The 21,495-nt window shown below is 35.8% G+C and overlaps 1 protein-coding gene across 4 annotated transcripts in view; it reads right to left on the bottom strand.

Annotated features, from left to right (window-relative positions):
- Window positions 1-19,971, bottom strand: part of YTHDC2 (YTH N6-methyladenosine RNA binding protein C2) — a 75,963-nt gene extending 55,992 nt beyond the window's left edge. For 2 of the 4 annotated variants that reach the window (XM_023617857.2, XM_023617856.2), the window contains exons 1-7: window positions 19,302-19,971; window positions 18,037-18,127; window positions 10,725-10,921; window positions 9,205-9,404; window positions 4,367-4,533; window positions 3,513-3,615; window positions 2,564-2,720 (exon numbers count right to left, since the gene is read on the bottom strand). In XM_023617857.2, the coding sequence (XP_023473625.1) occupies window positions 2,564-2,720; window positions 3,513-3,615; window positions 4,367-4,533; window positions 9,205-9,404; window positions 10,725-10,921; window positions 18,037-18,127; window positions 19,302-19,503 (1,117 nt within the window). In that variant the 5' untranslated portion in view covers window positions 19,504-19,971. Of the gene's footprint in view, window positions 1-2,563; window positions 2,721-3,512; window positions 3,616-4,366; window positions 4,534-9,204; window positions 9,405-10,724; window positions 10,922-18,036; window positions 18,128-19,301 lie in introns of those variants that run through there. The other 2 variants (XM_070233229.1, XM_023617858.2) reach the window with 2 other exon arrangements.
- Between the last annotated feature and the right edge of the window lie 1,524 nt (window positions 19,972-21,495).

The raw sequence follows: 21,495 nt of genomic DNA on the forward strand, positions 1-21,495 counted from the left end.
CCACAACTAAAAATATGCAGCTATGTACCAGGGGCTTTGGGGAGAAAAAGGAAAAATAAAAATCTTTAAAAAAAAGAGAGAGAAATACAAGATACCATGACAGTATATAATAGGGGGATCTGACTGAGTCAAGAAAAGCATCCTCACTGAGAAAATGAAGACCAAGACAAGTGAAGTAAACAAAATAAACTATATGGAAAGAAAAGAGTATACAATAAAGAAAAGAACAGCACATGCAAAGATCCAATAGTGGGAAAGAATATCATATTCTTAAGAAACTAAAAGGCCAAGCTACGTGGAACATGGTGGGACAGGGGAAGTGGAGAGGGGATCGTAGTTCAAGATGAGGCAGAAAAAACAGGTAAGTCTCATTAAGGGTTTAGGTCTCTATCCTAAGGTAAAGGTCATTCAAAATGTTAAGCTCAGAGAAGTGTTCAACATCACTGGAATTCCACTTCAGAAAAGACCACTCTGGCTGCAACGTGAAGAACGGATTTCAAAGAGAGCAAAGTGGATGCAACAGACAAGCTAAGAGTTATTTCAACAGTTTAGGTAAAAGAAGACAATTACTTGAATAAGACCAGTGATAGTAAAAATGGAAAAGAGATCGACTCTAGAAACAGAAAGTAAAATCCACAGAACTCAGTATTAGATTGGATATGGAGGAATGAAAAGGAAGTGTAACCATGGTTCTTAGATGCCTGGTTTACAAAACTGGAGAGATGATGAAGTCATTCTCTGAGGTAATAAGCAAAGCTTATAGAGGAACAGGTTGGCTGGTGGGTACTGGGGTTCGGTTTTAGACATGTCACATGTGAGGTGCCAAAATAAGCTTTCAATTAGCAGATGTATACATTTTATGTGCCTTATCATCCAGGAATATTATGAGAAGAAAAAGACTTACAGGTTTGTGACTTAGGTGAGTAGGTTGATGGTACGATTAACCAAAACAGGCAACACAAGAGACATAGATTTTGTAAAAACAGATTAAGTATTCAGTTTGGGGCATATCAGAAGTGAGCTGCTTACAAGTCTGAATTGGAAATAAAGATTCAGAAGTCACGGGCATAAAAGAGAAAGTAGAAGCCAAGGGCATGAATGAGAGCTTCCAGGGAAACTGACTGTGCCTCTCCAGTACCTAGTAGAGCACAGCACAGAGCAGGAAAGAAGAGGATAAAAAAAAAAAGGAAGGAAGGAAAAGAAGGTGAGGAAGGAAGAGGAAAAAAAACGGATCAAGGGACTCATCCTAGAAAATACCCATATTTAAGCACCATGCAAAAGAAAAGAAGCCCACAAAGGAGACCACGGAAGTACAGGCTATAATGCAAAATGAGACTTAGAAGGCAGGGTTGTCAAATAAATTATGGGATCTCAGCATTTCACAAAAAAAAGTTTGGAGGGGTGCAACCATGAGAAATACTAAGAAAATCTAAGATTTCTGTGAAAAATTTGAATAGTAGGCTTGGCATTAAATCAGTGTCAAAATAACAACGGCAAGAATGCACAAATGAACAGCCCCATACACTGCAGAAATGGGAAACATTTCAGCATTTTGAAAAAGTAAAATGGCAAAACCTGTTAAAGTTCAAAATAGATAATACTCTTTTACTCAACAATTTCACTTTCAAGAATCTATCCCTCGAGATAAGAGCAATATGTAAGGATATAGGTACAAGGATGTTCATTACAACACTGTTTACAGTGGCGGGAAGGGAGAATCTAGAACGAACCTAAATGTCCAAAAATAAAGAAATGGTTAAATAAATCATGGTACATTCATATTATGAAATACTAAAATAGCTGCTTAAAATAATGAACTACATCTGGAGCTACTGAACAGGAGGACTGTTCATGACGTACTGTCACATGAATAAAGAAAACTGCAAAATAACATATAAGGCATGTGCTTATTTTTTGTAAAACCAATTTCTGTAAACCCAATACATACGTATGTATTTACAAATGTTGTATGAGCATGGACAAGATGAGAAAGGATGTATACTAGGCTTTAACATCAAGTAATGTCAGGAAAGTAGGATATGAAATAAAAAGAGGATGGGGCAATTGTGAACTTTTTTCCTATATATGTTCATACTGTATCACTGAGGTGAACACATACAACTTTTTCAATTTTTGAGGAGGAATTTAATAATTTTTTTAAAGAATAGTGGCAAAACTAGTTTTGATTTAAGGACACAAGTTAAGTGGCAACATACTCAGAAGTAGATATAAAGTAAACATGGGAGTGTAGACTACTCTTTCAAGGAGTCTAGCAATAAAGGGAAAGCTACAGGACAGAATTTAAAGGGGAATGAAGGGCCAAAATAAAGCTTATTTCTTTTCAAGACTAGAGAACTGATCTCAAACACAATACCAAAGAGTTGTAGATGGAAAAGGAGAGGATGAAAATACAGAAAGATGACTGATTAAGCATATCTCAGAGGAAACAGAAATAGATGCCCTCTACTTCAGAACACCCCCAATTCCTATTACAATAAATATAATTATGTCAAAAAGTATTCTTTCATAAAAATTCTAGAAGAAATCTGATAATTTAACTTACTATATATGACTGGACAACTTCCAAAATATCTTATAAAAAGATTTACATCCAAGGCAGCACTAGAAAGAATTAGTTTCAAAGTTGGGTGCTTTTGCAACAAATCTCTTAACTTTGTAAGTAAAAAATCACTAAATCGATCCCTTTCATGTACTTCATCCTGCAGTAAACAAAAATAAAACCATGGAACAGTTAAAACTTTATGGATGACTGAGTGTTTAAAATTATGGAGCTGCTGGGTTTTACACTAATCCAAACTAAGTGTGGACAAGGCCAATTAGCAAAAATTTTGTATTATGAACAATTCAGAAATAATCAGACAGTAACAACCTACTGTGGGTAATAAACTAGCACCCTTTTTATCACAGAATATAAAACCCACAAAATACAACAAATTCTGAATTAGTGGAGTCTAATTAATTATACTTTTAATACACACACAATCTATTAAATATGCTTCTGTTAGCCTTAGGGCTCAGGTGCATCCTTTGGTTTGAATACACGCAACTAAGTTTCCAAAAGCTGCTTATTACAAGCTTATAAAACTTAATCTAATTTTTTCCTGACACAAACTGGATAAAAGCTTAGAAAAATTGAATAAGGTGGTAACTCATCTATTTACTTCATCACCAACTAGTTAATTTAGCACCTTAACCAGGAAGATTGGCAATAGATGTTAGCTCAGGGCTAATCTTCCTCAGCAAAAAAAAAGCTTTTTAAAAAAACTATCTACTTATTTTATTTTACTCATAAAACTTGATGGTAAGGATATCTTTATTTAACACAAAAAAATTTATTCCAAATAATTATAGACAATAAAAAGTAACCTGATTATAACAGCCTGTTCAAAAAAACAAAGTGGTTCTCACTTATACCCTATTCTAAAAGTATAATCACATATTAAATTTTAAGCAATCTGAGTTATATATGGAAATTTCAGCAATATTCTTACCACAATAACATGTGTCACAGTTGACAATGTACTATCTCCTGCCATCAATGTACGAAGCAATACCCCATTAGTGCAAAATGTCAGAAGTGTCTTTGGAGAAACCCTTTTTAAAAAATCAAAATAAAGTGCACAATTACAAATTTCATATGTAACTAAAACATGATCACATTAAATACTAGTATCATATGTATTTTAAATGCTACTTAAAGTTACCAATACAATAGTACTAGTATGTATGCTTTATTAACAAAGTTATGTGAAATATGTATTTTATGCCTGACAATCTCACAAATTTTTTATTACTAACAGCTTTAATTAATTAACTATTTTGTTAAAGAGCTATAAACAGATTTTTTTAAGAACTTAAATATTTTTGCTGGGGGGGAAAAAGCATATTATAAATGAGATCAGCCTTTTGAATCACTATATCCAAACCATTGAGAGCAAAGAGATAGCACTACTCGTCAAGAAGGTACTACTAGTACTAATAATAATCAGTTCAGTCACTAACATTTAATGAATGTTTACTACGCAATTCACATCAAACGTGTGCTCTAGATGCTTTTATTAGCCCCATTTTATAGATGAGGAAACTGAGGCTCAATGAGGTGAAAAAACTTGTACTTGATCATGACACTATGAAATGGGATTTATATCTATAGCCCAAACTCTTTCTCAAACTATTTATTCAAAACCTAAGTTTAGACATGACCTCAAGGTCCTGTCACAGACTTACTTGAAGCAAAATGATCATCTAACTTTTTAACTAACACATTCTCTATATTTAGTGAAATATAAACATTCAGTCTTTTCTAAGAATGATAACAGATAGGCTACAGGAGAATTGTCTTTACCTGCTTTCTAATCGGATTTGATATCCAATTGTTTGACCAATTCTTTCTCTTCTCTCTGCAGCAACTCTTTCAGCCACAGCAATAGCTGCTAATCGTCTTGGTTGAGTACAAAATATACGACAGGGGATACCATTTTTAAAGCAATCATCTAAAAGGAACTGAGGAATCTGAAACAAAAGTTTTAAAGTACTATAAGATGACATGATTAGAGCCGGCCCCGTGGCTGAGTAGTTAAGTTCACACGCTCTACTGCAGCGGCCCAGGGTTTTGCCAGTTTGGATCCTGAGCACGGACATCCCACCGCTCATTAAGCCATGCTGAGGCGGCATCCCACATGCCACAACTAGAAGAACCCACAACTAAAAATATACAACTATGTACCAGGGGGCTTTGGGGAGAAAAAGGAAAAGGTTTTAAAAATCTTTTAAAAAAATAAAAATAAAAATAAAGATGACATGATTAAACACCCAGAAAATCCAAGTCAATCAACCAAAAAACTATTAGAACTAAAAAAATTCTCTAACATGTCTAAATATAAAGTAATCAGAAAATGAACAACTTTCGTGTAACTGCTAATAAGATAGAACACGTAATTTAAAAAGATCTTGTTGACAACAGAAACTAAAAATAAAATATTGAAAAACAAATTCATAAAGAAATAGTTAAGGCTTACACAAAGAAGACTATAAAATGCTACTGAAAAACATAAAATTTGAATACAAAAGAAATACGACATATTCCTGGGATGGGAATAATCAATATTGCAAAAATGTCAATTCTCCCCAAATTATTTTATAAAGTCAATGAAATAACAATCAAAATTCCATTGGGATTTTTTAAATAGTAAAAAGCATGAAGAAAAACAATAGCCTAATACCAGGCTTGCAGATACTTTTCTATGATTACACTCAAACAGGTCAGAAAGATTTAAAATAAGTAAAGGTCCTCCCACTCCTATCACTACGAATAGTCCTATCCAAAAAAGTAACTACTGTTAAGTTTCTTAAGAACTCTTTCAGGGGAAAAAAAACTGTTTACACAATTTAGAATATTTGCGTATATAAACAGGTTTTTATTCACACAAAGTGATTATTACATTTAATGTATATAATTTTCAGATTTCACCTAACATATCAGCTCTACCTAATCCATTTTATAGCTGTATATTCTCATCCTATGGATGTGCTATAATTTAACAAATACAACTACACAGTAAGTAATTACCAGTTTTTTTAGGTTTGTTACTGTTGGTGTCGTTGCTTGCTATTATAAAGAGTGCTGCAATGAAAATCTATACATACTTTTGCAAAGACATATATGTTGAGTCAAAGAATATACAAATTTAATTTGGATAGAACACTATCAAATTGCCCTCCAAAACAATTTATACTCCTACAAACAAAGCAGAAGATGATGTTTTCCCAGCACCTACGCAAATACTAGATATCAATTTTTTAATTTTTGCCAATATGATAGTTGAAAAACATAATTGTTGTTTTGATTTCATTTCTTTCACTATGAGTGAGAGAGAGCATCTTTTCATCCATGTCTGAGCCTCTAGGATTTTTTTTAAATTTGACTAGTTCATCCAGAAGCATAAATTCATACAAACTAAGAAATATCTAAAAAGAGAAGATAATGAAGAGTAATATTATGCTACATACTATAAAACTACAAAAAAGCAAAAAGTAAGATCCTGGTGTAGGAACAGATAATTAAAGATACATAACAAAAATTCCAGAAATAGACTGAGGTACTATAGAAACTTAGTATATGATCAAAAGTGATATCTTAAATCAGGGGGGAAAGGATAACTAAATAAAAATTATATTGGAACAATTAGATGCTAACATGAGAAAAAAGATTTCTACCTGATATGATACAAAATAAATTACAGATGGATTTTTAAAACTATAAATATAAAAGTATTAGAATAAAATATTTATAAGAGAATGCTTTTTAATCTTGGAGTAGGAAATGCCTTTCTTAGCATGGCTCAGAGCCCTAAAAAAAAGATTGACAGATGTGACCAAATGAAAATGTAAAACTACTAAGCAAGATACCATAAGCAAAGCCAAAAAGCAAACGAAAAATGGGGAAAATTACTTTTAAAATATCTAACAGACAAAAGGCATGAATCCATAATATACCAGAGTGCTATTAAAAATAAGTTTAAAATGATTAAGCAAAAATAAAAATGAGATCTAAATAAGCAATTCGCAGAATATAAATGGATAATAAGCAAATAAAAAGATATTCAACTTTCTAAGAATCAAGGAAATGCAAATTAAAACTATTTATTGCTTATCAGATTGATAAAGGTAAAAAAAAAAATTGTCCATTGTTGCCCAAGCTTTACAGAAATGGGAACTTTCAATACTTTCAATACTATTTTAATACAATAACTTTTTCAATTAATAGACAATAACTACTAATGTAGCTATAAAAATTTTAATTGGCACATTCTTGATCCAGCATTTCCCTTGTAGGAATTTATCCTATTAAAAGACTCCCACAAATTAGCAAAGAAATATTAGGATATAGTATAAGAAAGTAAGTACAAGAATAAGATTCCTGCTCTGCCACTTCCTAGCTATGTGAATTTGGACAGATTAACATCTGTAAGTTTTAGCTTTTATCCTTCATCTGCAAAAAGAGATAACAGAAAGCCTACATGAATTAGGGTTATTGAGAGGTTCAAATGAGATATTCTTATAAAAGTCCAGCACACAGTAAACTGTCATTTTTTATCATTGTTAGTGGAAAAATGTTCAGGAATACTATAAACTTGTCTAAAAAATGAGGTACGTGTCTAGGTAGTGACATGAAAAAGTATCTAATATCTATTAAGGGAAAAAAGCAAGATGGAAAATGTATGTATAGGGGCCAGCCAGGTGACGCAGCAATTAAGTTCACACACTCCACTTTGGTGGCCCAGGGTTCACAGGTTCGGGTACTGCGTGTGGACCTACACACTGATTGTCAAGCCATGCTGTGGCAGGTGTCCCACATATAAAGTAGAGGTAGATGGGCTCATCAACCAGATGTTAGCTCAGGGCTAGTCTTCCTCAGCAAAAAGAGGAGGATTGGCAGCGGATGTTAGCTCAGGGCTAATCTTCCTCAAAAAAAACGATGTATAATAATATCCTACGTTTGTTTTAAAAAACAACATATATCAATGCTATAAAGAGAACAAAAACGAAACAAAGATACTCAAAAAAAAAACCCAGAAACGTATACTCCAAGTTTCTGACCATTCAGGGAGAGAAGGTGGCAAGAGAATTTGAAATCTTTCACTTTCTATGTAATATTTTCCATAATGTTTGAATTTTACATAATGAACATGAAAATTCAAAAGGCACTGAATTTCCTCATGCTACCAAAAGCAGGATGAAATTGGCTAATGATATTGACTTTAAATTCTGTTATATTTATATTTCATAGAATAAAAACACTAGTACTTTAACTCCTCAAACAACATACAATTATTTCTTAGGTTTAAACCCATTAGATTAACAGTTTATTTTGAAAAGCAAAGAGTACATTTAATTCCTAATTAAATTTTCAAGTTTCTTTTCATACCTAGTAAAATGATATACATAATTGTGAAAATAGGCATACATAATTCCAATATACAAATATCATTAGCAAGGACATTCAAATAATTTAAATAAAAACAAATTTATTATATTTATCAAAACTTCCATAATCTCCATTCAATATAAATAAAACTTATAATTAACACCTACTGGCAAAAGTAACTCTAACACTAAAGCAATTGTAAGAATCTAAGATGCCTGAACAGAATCTCTGGAGTGACTCCACAGAATATCACTTAATCATAAAAGGATTCATGCTAAAGGAAAATCTTATATATTGTCTTCAGATAAAAATTTCATCACGTTTTTAATTATTTAGTTTTACAGGCTCAGGTTTTAAGGATAAAGAGTTACACTTCCACGAAAATAGTTAAGTCCTACAAGTAAATAATTGGTAAAGTTTATAGTCAACGTCTCCTACCGCCTTGCCTTACCCATTGACTAAGTTTATTCAACCAACCAACATAACCCTAGGATATCTTAAGCAATTGTCAAAAGCAAATTTGTCCATAAAAGAAAAGAAAAAAATGTAAAATTATATGAACTATTCTATCTGAACCTCTATCAAAAGCAAAGTAATTTTACTATTTTAACATGCTAACATGTTAAAGAACATAAAGAAGAAAAGGTCATAGCGTTGTGCCATACATCCAATCTGTCACCCCATGAGTGAAACTTCATGATAATCAAGTACTTTGATTCTAAACATCCAAACTGTTACATTAATTCTATCCTACAGTGAACTTTATATTAACATTTTATGTTATTAATATTGCTTTTAATTTAGCTGGTATGTACAAAACACTATGGTAGGCACTTTACGGACATCTCTAAACTTCACCTCAAATGGTAGCAATTATTAGTTCCATTTTATAAATGAGGACTCTGGCTCATAAATGTTACAAAACTAGCCTAAAACTTCACATCCAATAAATAAGGAAATTGGCACTTGAACTGAAGGCCAAAGTCCACATTTTTCCATGATGCCAAATCACATCCTTACCTCTGTTTAAATGAAGGCCCAAAGTACTAGTGTAAAAATAAATATTGTAAAACATTTCCTTTCTACAAACTATCACAATGTACTCCCAGTAATAATTTATTTCTGAAATAACCATTAAAGTAACCAGAAGTTTCTTTTTTTGCTTTTGTTAAAATACATGTAGTATACATTTGATATAAAACCGTCACATGGGATAAAATACTTTTTCTTCTATAAATGTCAAAGAAGAAACAAACCTGTGTAGTCTTTCCAGACCCAGTTTCTCCTACAATCAACACTACTTTATTTTCCTTAATTATTTTAACAATCTCTTCTTGTTTCTCAAACACTGGCAGAGACTGCCTGAAAGAATCAAATTCGGATTCTCCTCTTTTCACTGGAATCTGAGGTATGCCATTATTGAGTCGCCCACTTGTCTTGCTCATCTCCCGGTTTTCTTTGAAAAATCAACAGAAAACAAAAAATTTATGATCAACGTTAAAAAAAGTGTTAAAAATAAAGATAATTTCTAATGTAATTCAAGTGTTTCTTCTCTACTCAGTCTACATAGAGTTAGCAAGCAATGCCTCAACCTTTGTACTCCTACACTTAATATTCTTAGACAACATGTTACAAATTTCAGTATCAATTAGAAAGCAGATTTCTCAAAAGTACTTCTGACGCATAATGTTTACAAATGAACAAAAATCAATCATCCAATAACCATTAAAAATAAAATACAACTTTGATATCTATCAATAATGACAGAAAATTAAAATTTTATAGTAGGAAACAATGTGCATTATACTTATAAAGACTATTTTGGACAATATGAAAACACATTATGAAAAAGAAAAATATCCTCTATTTTTAAAGTTAAACATATAGATTTTGTGATCAAATATAATAACGTGTAAATATAAGGTCCTAATGCTTAACAAATTTCTTAACTCAGCATTTCACCCAACATCTACATTTAACTAAGCAGACAGGAAAAAAAATAAGCATGCTGTGTTTTATATTCTTCCCACAATGCAAAATACTGTTGTGTGCATGTATTTAAAACTTAAATTTCTTGATATCTAGGACCATATGTTTTCTAGACTCTGCAAACCTACTCCAACAGACAATGGAAATTATGCAATTTCTGTCACTTTAGGTAATAAAATCATTTTCTCACTAGGGAAGTTATTTTTCCAAATAGTGAAATTACAACTCCATTTTATAACCTAAATATATTATTTATCTACCTTTTCAGAAAGTTAATGCACTGAAGACTCTGTCTTGTCTCTCACCAGAAGCTAAAACCCCAATTCAAAATCTCATTTATTAGCATGTCATGGCAGCTTAATATAGTAAAGTCCAGACCTCGGAGTCAAATCCTAGCTCTGCAGTTTACCAGCTGGTTGAGCGGCTTTGAACAAATTCTTTAACTTCTCTTAGCACCAGTTTCTTCACCTGTGAAATAGGGGAAATTCTTACCTTGCAAGGGCTGTTCTGAGGTCCTGTATAAAGAGTTTAGTATACTGCCTAGCACACAGTAAGTGCTCAGTAAATTGGAGCCATAATGACACACACAAAAAAACTTACCTAACATTATGACACACCTTAACACTGTATTTTACTCCAAAATTTTCACAACCCTTAATAATTTCTAACAAACTATTCAAATTAAGAAATCTTACTTCATCTTAGTTTTCAAAAATAAATTTAAAATGGAAAAAGAACAGTCATCAAATAATAGGATAAACAAGGAAGCTCCCCAGAAAATACATACCAGCTTCAACTGCAAACACATTTCCTCTTTCTGTTTTAGGCAGAAGTTCAGTACGCTCTTTATTGGTGACAGGAAATCTCTGAATTAGGCTCCTAACAGCATGTTTTGTATTATGAGTCAAATTACAGGTCATCATTGCATGAGCTGTTTCTGATCCATCTTTCTTCTTCACAGTTAGGTATCTATTTGCTCCCTTTCTGAATATTAATAAAAATCATTTATTTACTATATATAGTCAATTTGTTCACATATGATGTATGCCTACTTAGAAACAAGTCTCAAGCAAAACATTGAAAAAAATCAAAATACTTCGGGAGAAGATGCTGAAAATCCCAAAAAATTCAATAAAGAGGGGTTTAGTGCTAACGTGGCCACAAGACCACTTTCAATTAAAATTTCAAAATGCTGCAAATCCAATTTTAAATCAGCAAAAATGGCATACTTACCCGTAAGTGTTAAAGTTTGTCTTAACAGACTTCATGGTGGATGAAACCTCACCAGTTTATACATGCTGGGAAACACATAGAGGGATAAAACCAATCTGAACAACAGAATCTAAAAATCATGATAAAAAAATTATGGTTCACTGTCCAGACCCACTGAATGTTTCCACAGTATACTGGTAATATCACGCTCCCCCGAAAACTGGTTAAGAGAGCCGAGAGCCAAGTTTGGTGGCTGGACCAGAAAAATATAAACCAGCATTACCGAAAAGTATCCCAGATGCATATTGAAAAAACCAAAATTTTTCAAAGCTTCTAACTCTAGTCTTCAATTATAAAATAATGATTTATAACTGTTCTCAAATTATTTGATATAAGCATATTTGGTTTTTTAACTGGTCCAGGTCTAACCATGTCTTTTATGACTTTTAAAGCTCCAAGAGTACTAAGTACAATGTTATACACACAGGAAGTCCTCAAACGTGTTCTGAAATGATTTAATAATACATATCTGTAATCTAGTACAATGTGGTCAAATCGGTAAAGAGCTCAGCCTCTGAAAGCATACCGACCTGGGTTTGAATTCCAGCTCTACCACTTACTAGCTGTGGGACTATTAGCAAAAATATCCCTGAGCCTAAGATAAGAACAATATCTGCCTCAAAGGACTATACATATCATTAAATAAGAATGCATGTAAAGGGCAGTATCTGTCACAGAGTAAACACTTAAAAAAATGAAAGCTATTATTATAATTATAGTCAAGAAAAAATATCATTTATTATATTTTTTAAAAAGTTACCCAGGGGCTGGCCCAGGGGCATAGCGGTTAAGTTTGTGCACTCTGCTTCAGCAGCCAGGGGTTTGCTGGTTATCCTGACACAGACCTACACCCTGCTCATCAAGCAATGCTGTGGCAACATCCCACATAGAAGAACTAAAGGGACTTACTACTAGGACAAACAACTATGTACTGGAGCTTGGGGGAGGATAAAAAAAAAAAAAGAGGAAGATTGGCAACAGATATTAGCTCAGGGTCAATCTTCCTCAACAAAAAAAGCATAAAAAAATTACCAAAAACATTTTGTAATATGTTTCACCATTTGTTAATGTCACTATCATGTTACAGAAATAAGCAACATAGCCACAAATATAAAGAAAATTACATGTATAATTTTCCTAACTTTCATTAGCTTTAAAATTTTTCAACGATATCTTCACTGTGAGAATGACATAAAACTGGGGATTAACCTATACAGTTTTAGCCATCTAAGTCATCTAAGTGAGGTTTTTAATTTACCAAAATTTTCGGTTTCTGGAAACTCTTTATTGCTTTAATGAATTATAAGCTTTCTATGCTGTCACAACAAGTGCTTAGTCATGCTTAAATGATGGTATAAAGATGAAATAACTAAATTTAACCTGATCTAGAAATTTTAGTTACTTCCATGGTAAATCAGAATTATTGGATTCTAGAGATGGTCTCTGTTGTAGGTTCTTTTCCCAGGGACCCTCCTGAAACTTCAGCACAGTTGTTATAGACTCAATCATTCACTCCCCTCTGTGCCATTTACTTTATAAAATTTTACATACAGAAGGCAGGAAGTATGCTGAAATGAGCACTAGAGCAAGAGTCAGGAGGTTTGTGTTCGGCTGGTAAGAATCTTTCAACTAACTAACTATATGATCAAAAATAAATCATTTTACTTCTCCAACACCGTATACCAGTTAATTTTAAACTCACTACTATTTCTATCAGCTCCAAGATGCTTTAATTTTCTTAAAACTCATCTCAGTAAAGTTTTACTGTATTTCACCTGTAACTATTTTTCTTTTATTCATTCATTCATCATACATTGAGCACTTACTGTATGCCAGGCACTATGCTAGAAGCTACAATCACAAAGTTGAGTAAAATACACTTTTTCCTCATTAAGCTCACAACCAAAATAATAGGTCAGATTGAAATTAGGAAAGTTTCACTGGGTTGCCTAATAATAATACAGCACTTATGTGTAAAAATAACTCATATAAAGCAGGGGTGAGTAGTTAGCCATTACCATTTAAAATTTACTGAATTTAGTTTGAATATGGATGGTGAGGCACAAAGATGACATCAGCTTGACAGCTTTTACGTTTTAGTAAAAGATTCTACTTCTGGCTATTAGTGCTCGTTCCTACCACATTCAGCACCACAGTGACACTGATATACAATAAAAAGATTAGCGAAATTTTTGGTACTATATTCACCTCATTGTTGTGAGGATAGAAATATCCAATACAGTAGAGATTTGTCCTACTATGTAAACTAACATACTGAGATTTCCTCATTATGCTTTCATTCCAAAGTAACTGACACTATGTTCTGATGAAAACTGTAAGAGTCTTCTTTATAGAGCAAAATTAACTAGAAACTAACTGCAAGATATGGAAAAGATGCTAGAGGAATGAACTACACAAGAATTTTTATTTTCTTTATTTTTATTTTTTTGGTGAAGATTGGCGCTGAGCTAATATCTGTTGCCAATCTTCCTCTTTTTGCTTGAGGAAGACTGTCAGTGAGCTAACATCTGTGCCAATCCCCCTCCATTTTGTATGTGGGATGGCGCCACAGCATGACTTAATGAGCGATGCATAGGTCCATGCCAGGGATCCAAACCAGCGAACTTGGGCCGCCCAAGCAGAGTGCGGGAACTTAACCACTACACTATCAGGCCGGCCCCATAACAATTTTTTAAAATAATAAAATGCAAGCCCCATATGCAATTTTTAAGTATAAAGGTAAATGTACTAAAATTTCAGATAAGAACATCATAACTTCCAATTTTCAAAGGGTAAAAGTAATCAACACACGCTATAAAGAAGTTTTGGCATTTCTATGTCTTCTTCCTTTTAAAGAAAAATGATGATATAACTAATCAAATTTGATACAATTTTAACATTTATCAATTTATCTATTTACACAGCACATTACAGAATACTTAACTCAAATACAACCAAACGCCTTCCTATTTCCCACTTTCCAAATCTGTAAACAGTTTAAAATATCATCTAAAGAGCCAAAATCTGAAATCACTACTTAAAAAGCTCACGGCCACCAAGGAGCTAAGGTCTCTAAAAAAATAATGTTCATTTGATGCCCAGTATATGCTTAATTTCACATCTCCTTAATTTATACTTCCATTAGGCAGACAGATGCAAAGACCTAACTCCAAACCATTTTCTCCCTAATACTGTAATATAGAATTGCAAATTTATTGAAGTTTGCATCATAGCAATTTGTACCTTTTTATGATTACCTAGAAATTAATACACCAACCAGTTAACTTTGTCACAAACACAGGTGCTTTCATGTCATAGACACTACGTTTTGTGGTAAATTTGTTCTTTCTGTGACTTAACGACTATAAGCAACTTTAGAGATGAGACCTATCTAACATTTCCGTTTTAACTCCTCATAGCTCCCAGGACATTGCTTTGAATTCAGTGTGAACATAAAAAATTAATTAAACATTAACTATATTCAAATCTTAGCTCTGCTACTTGCTGGTTGTGCAGTCTTGGGAAAATTACTTAACTTCTCCAAGCTTGAATTGCTTCATCTGTTATACAGGTACCAGATTTTAATGAGAACCCACCACACACGACTATTGTGAGGATGAAATGATAATCTATTTAAAGCATCTAGCACAATGCCTGTTGCACAAGAGCGGTTAATAAATGTTGCATGCTGTTATTACTAATATTATTGAGCACCATAGGCTTTTTCTTTTCAATAGATATCCCAAAATTCACTAAGAGAGTTCCTCACTTTTATCCCTTTTTTCCTATTTTAGCTAGGGGAAGAAAGGGGAAGCACAGTATGCAACCTTCCAAGGCAAGAGGCAAGGGAGTCAGTAACCCAAATCTGAAAAGGGGGCTTCCTCATAGGGTCGAGACTCCTTGTCAGGGTGAGGAGAGCACTTGGATACTTACTAAGCAGTGATTTAAGCAATCACAGGGAAAGAAACTTGGAAAACCTACTTTCATATACATTATATTTTCTCTTTCCGCAAGTTTTTAACAAAGTTCATTTTATAAATTTCATTTTGTCTAACTTGGAATAAAAGAATAGGAAAGAGATTTTGTTTTGTTCATGAACAAGTTAAAGACTCAGAAAAGCGTGCTCTTAAAACCAAAACACAGTGACCTCAGTTGAGGAAAAAAGGAAACAAATTAAAAGGAGGTGAAATTTTTAGTATGGGAAAACTCGACTAAAATTTCAAAGAAAACATTAGGATATACTAAAGAACACAAAATGAAGGTGTTACTCCAACAAGAATATTTTCACCAAAAAAAAAGCAATTATTAAAAATAATAAATTGCAAAGCAAATTCAACTCTTTGGGAAAACAGAAACAAAATCCAAAACATATGGCTTCATTTTGAAAGAAAGGAGATCAAAAAGGAAAAAGTGATCAGAAAAAAATTGTAAACTATCACAGAGTAAGCCTGGAATCTATTTTTAAAAACCTTGTAGGAAGCTCAAAATGAACTACAGAAGCACAGAATCTTAACTAAAACAAAGAGAATAACTCCTTCATATTTTACATTTAAGAAAACAGGCCTTTAAAGTTAAGAGGCATGACCAAAGCTAGAGAATGAAGTGCTCAGAGATGGAATAGAATGCAGGTTTCCTGCTCTTTCCTCCACACCAGACTGTCTCTCAAATATGTATTAAAGAGCCATAATACCAGGCACAAAAGAAAAAAAAGCAGAAAAACTAATTTGCTAATAAGTTAATGAAGTTAATGCTAGGAGGTTAAAAAAAATCTTTACTCAAGGGTGAACAGAAAAACCCATGAAATATAATAAGTCAGGTACAAATTCTCACACAAATGAAAAGAAAGGATTTGAGAAGTATATTCAAAGTTATTTAGTTTTTTACATACGTGAAAAGAAGGAAAGACATTTAAAAATCACAAGGACCACTAGATAAACACTGTATTAAGTTTGCTCAAAGATAAAAAGGGGAAGAAAAGAGCTAAGAAATTTCATAGGAGGGTTTGTGGAGCACTAGGTATTGGTATTAGGGGCTGGATAAGCAGGCAGGGTTGCCTTGCTTCCCTTAGCATCTCGCTCCTTTTTCCTCTCTCTCTGTCTCTTCAATATTTCCTTATCTCTCTTTTTTGTCCTGATAATTTCTTTCTTGCTCTCCCCTTCCCGAGATGTTTCTCCATTCTGCACCATCCCTTAACCGGCCATGCTACTGCACAGAAGTAGAGACGGTCTATTCCAATGGACGGCTTTTCCAAGAGTAATTTCCAATGGTCATTTCTAAATTAACTGTTCAGAATTCAAAAACCATTTAACCACAGAAATGACATAGCTGCAGAAGTGTGCATTTATAATATATGATTTCTAGTGCAGGCCTACTGCCTGTTACCTGCAACTCTTAAACCCAAACAGCTCTGAAAACTGGAAGATTTCTGTAGGTTTGCTGCAGCTTTGTTCGGCAGCAAATCCTGATTAAATTGACATGAAGCTATTTCTAGTCTTTATTTGTCTTAGTGTGAATATTCATACATTTTCCAGTAGAAATATTATTGTGATTAAAGGTGATGCCCATACCTTATTGAGGATATTACATATCATATTGCAAATATACCACAATACTTCTCTAAAATCTGAAAAATCAGAATCTCAAAACATATTTGGTCCGGGTGTTTTTGGATAAAGGATTATGGTCCTCTATTTTTATTTTCAAATGCAGAATATTACCTATCCAGAGAACTATAATTTGGGCATGCTCAGGAACCTAACCATTGTCCCAGCACTGGCCTTAATGATATTCAAAATGCACATTCACCTAAGCTAAAGCCTCTGTCTCAGTCAGTAATGTATCACCGTGGTGGGCATTCATATGCAAGACATTCCTATATAAGCTAATTTCATTTTAAGACCTTCCTACTCTTTATTTATTAATATAGGTACTTAATAAAGTTTTGCTTTCCCTCTTCTTAACCTGGCAAAAACCAGTAAGCTGAAATTTTCTTTTTTTCCCTCTCTCCGTGGTTCTCAACCAGGAGCAAGTGTGTTCCCCAGGGAACATTCTGGCAACGTCCAGAGGCATTTTTAGTTGTCACAACTGCAGGTGGAGGTGTCACCGGCATCTAGCGGGTAAAGGCTAAGGATGCTGCTAAACATCCTTCAATGCACAAAGCAGCCCTCCACAATAAAGAATTACCCAGTCCAAAACATCAACAGCGCCAACACTGAGAAACCCTGCTATAGAGGAATCCCACCATCCTTACTCCCAAAATAAAACAGCTCCAGAGAATTTTAAAGTTCTTCCACCTGAAGGGTTCAAATGACTTTTTCCCCCATATGGATCAGGAACACTCAAAAAATATATACTGTTTTCTCCTGTTCCATTTTACTCAACCATTTCTAATCACCAGATTCTTGAGTTGGTAGGAAAGAAAACAATGAATATGTGGTCTAAAGCTTACCATTACAGTACAGTAACATTAAGAGATAAGTTTTGTAAATAATCGTACTTATTATCTTTACTCCATCCATTCTTAAAAAAAGGATCTAGTTTCTGCAAAAAAGGAAAATATTTTTCTCAAGCAATCAATTTCAACTTTTAAGCTATTTTTTCTTACATCTTAAAATTTACTTCTTTGTTGCCCCCTAGAGAAAATTAAAAAAGGGAGATAGGAGGAAAAGGAAAGAGCTGAGTTTGATACAGACAAAAATCAGTTTATCTACATGCAATATAATTAAGAATGTAAACCTAAAACAGTAATAACTATTTAAATGTAGTCAGAAACATTTCTCTTTTTTTGATAAATAATTTTTTTTAAAGAAGAAAAGCTATCAGCTTACCCTTTACTTTTAGAGACCAAACCAAGAGACTGACTCAATCGATGAATAAAGGCCCTTTCAGTACTGGTCAAAGAAGAAGGAAACTCCATTTCTACATGGAAAAAAACAGAAAGTACCATTTGAGGCTAAGCAATTTTCTATCAAGGTGCTTCAATATACAACATATATAGATTTAAAATATGAATAAACTCATATAGCATATAATCAAACTTGAAAAGCACATATTAATTCAATAACAACTCAATGTCTACCAGAGTTATATTAACAAAAGATAAACCTAAATGTGATAAAGGACTTTAATGCTAACCGAAGATTATTCCTCTTACTTGTACTGGAATCTTGAGTTGGCACAATGACGGATGATAATATTTTAACTTCTTACTTGCTTAATTAACAAAACTTTTATTTACTTCCATCATGAGGCATGCTCAAGTATTATGAATGTGCAACATCAAACTCCACTGTCTCTGCCTTCAAAAATGTATAGAATTCCCATTCCACGTCCTTATTGATAACTCATCACTATCTCAGACTGGATTTGTTATATACTGCTGAAGCTTTACATTTGTTTAATGTAAGCTCAGAAACACTCTGTCCAGGTCATTCTCTGTCTTGGACTGTAAGCTTCCACAGTAAGGGATCCCCTATTTAGGCCAGCAAATCGGAATGAGCATCATTATACTGTACAGATGACCACAGGTCGGCTGCTGGTTCTGCATCAAATACCTTTCTAACCTTAAGAAGTGCGGAAGCCGTTTCCTACACCAAAACAAGTTTCATTCTCTTTAGGTGTTTAGCGTAATGCTTCCAGGATCTAATCAAAGCACCACAGATCGCCAGTGCATGTACTGCCTGATTTCCTTCCGCTCTTCGACCTCTGTGGCTTGAACGTGCCTCAGTTAAGGCTACCACAACCTCCTTTAAGATTACTAATACCTAAAGCTGTGGCTTAGGCGCCCAAGCTGCCGATAGGCCTCTCCCTCCGGACAGAAACGCCTCCTGCAAGGGTGTAACCTGACTTTTTCACCCTCTGATGCCGGCCAAATGCCCCGCACCCCTGCCGATCCGCAGGATGCCGGCTGGTTCTTCACCTCCCAGGGGGGGCTAACGAGTGCGGCCCAGGCCCCCGGGCCGCCTCTGAGGCCGGCTCGAGCGGGCCGGGGGACGGCCGGGTCCTCCCTCCCTCCGCAGAGGCGGCCCCTGCACACCCGGGCCGGGTTCGGGGGAGGTGGGGCAGCCGGCGGGGTCCCTGTCAGGAACCTCACCTCTCTGGTCCCCATATCGGAAGCGCTCCAGAGCGATATTGACTGCGATCTTCACCTCCTCGTCTATACGGATGTCCTTCAGCCCCTTGGCCCGGCCACCGCCCCCAGGGCCACACTGAGAGGGGCCGCCCCCGCCACCCCCGCCACCCCCGCCCGCGCCAGGAGCCGGCGGCCGCGGGGAGACGCTGCTGGGCCTGGACATGGCCCTGAGGAGATGCTCTCCCCGCGGGGGAGCGGCCAGCCTGCTGGCTGACGGCCAATGAGAGAGAGCCTCGGGGACCACGGCTGGGACCGGACGGCCCCACACGCGGCCTGAGCTGGGCCGGGGTAACCCGAAAGCCCCCAGTCACCACAACAGCCAAGGAGGCGCCGGTGCCACTTAAGCCCCGGCGAGGCGGAGCGCGCGGGCGTGATGACGTCACCAGGGCCGCCGGGGCCCGTGACCTCAGCGCGTCGGCCGCCGGCTGCCTCCGGCCGGTGCACGCTCGTCCAATGTCTCGCACCGAGGTGGTCCTCTCCGTCCTCGCGCACGCCTCGCGCTACGGAGCTCTAGTTCATCCTTTGATTCAGTCACTCATTGTTTCATTAAATCCTTCATTAATTCATTCAGTAAGCGTGTGTGGGCTCCCACTATGTGCCTCGCAGGCACTATGCTACGCCCTAGATAGACATTGGGGAACCAGAAAAATGGCTCCTGCCCTCCTGGGGTTTACATTCTAGTGAGGCTAGAGTTGCCAGATTTGGCAAAAAAAAAAAAAAATACAGGATGCCCAGTTTCTTTTAATTTCAGATAACGAATGTCTTTTTAGTATTACACATTTCCCATGCAATATTTAGGAACATATATAGTAAGAAAATATTTGTTACCTGAAATGTAAATTTAACTGAGCGTCTGTATTTTATCTGGCAACCCTAAATGAGAGTGACAGACAATAAACAAGTAAATGATTAAATGGTACGTATAAGTGCTATATGAGATGATGGAATAGGAAGGTGGAACCCTTTAGTTTGGGAGGTCAAGAAAGGTTGTGAGAATTTCCACTTGCTTGTACACAATTCTACTAACATCAACTAAATCTCATCTCCCACTCTCTCATCCTCACAGTGTTAACAAACTAGGTTCGTTTTGACCGGTTGCCTGGAAAGCCAAACACCGGGATGATGAGACTGCAGCAGAGAGAGGGTTTTAATCATAAGGCAACTAAGTGAGGAAACGGGAGAACGAATCTCAAATCTGACTCCTTTAAAATGGAGACTCGGGGGTGTTTATGGGGTAGGAGGCAAGGTGGTCTGAAGTGTGGAGATAGATGATTGGAGGTGAGGTAATGGATGATCTGTACAAGTGTATGCAAACTTCATGCCTCTTCACAGGACGCATGTTCACGAAATGGTGACGTTAGCATGGTCTGAGGGTGGAGTTTTCAGCCTCTTGACATCAAAAGGTCACTTGTCAGGCATCTGCGTGGGCCCAGTTGATGGGTTGGTGGTCTCAATCAGCCTGATCTGAACAAGCGGATCCTAATTCCTGAAAAACAGCTCGAACACCCATTGCCAGGGTGAATCAGGCGCCAGGGAGATGTTATCTATAGGAAACTAGTGGGAGTCAGCGTATTGCCTAAACAGCACAGTTAACAGTGGGCAGCTGAACAACTGAAAGCTATAATCACTAACTGCAAAAAAGAAAAAATACTTTAGTTACTAGGTGCCTAATCATCAATGTCTGTTTACTGTTTCAACAGTGCTCAAATGCACTTATTTCTTTCTCTCCCTTGAACACACCAAGCTCACTACTGATACCGACACTGGTATCAGTTTCCCCACATTAAACCCAGCATATATGGGGTTAAAACCAAAACACTCATTCCCTGCTTATTCTCTGGCTTCCTGCCTCCAGAATCCGCTATCCTCCATGGAGACAGACACCATCAAGGACAAGCACCTGGACCATCTCCTCCCCACAAAGAGATACGGGCTGGTGGGAAAGCTGCTGACCAGCAAGGTCAAGAGCTCCCTCCTCTCTGCAAGTGTCTCAAGGCCAAAGGCAGGCTGGTGGGAAAGCTCCAACCAACAAGGCCATATGCTCCCCCTCCCCTACCTAAAGCCCCAAATAAAAACCCTTCCTTTTAGCTTTTCGGAGAGTTTGGGATTTCAGCGTTAGCTGCCCTCTCTCCTTGCTCAGCGCTGTGCAAAAATA

This window comes from Equus caballus, chromosome 14, assembly GCF_041296265.1.
Source record: "Equus caballus isolate H_3958 breed thoroughbred chromosome 14, TB-T2T, whole genome shotgun sequence".
NCBI classification, from domain to species: domain Eukaryota; kingdom Metazoa; phylum Chordata; class Mammalia; order Perissodactyla; family Equidae; genus Equus; species Equus caballus.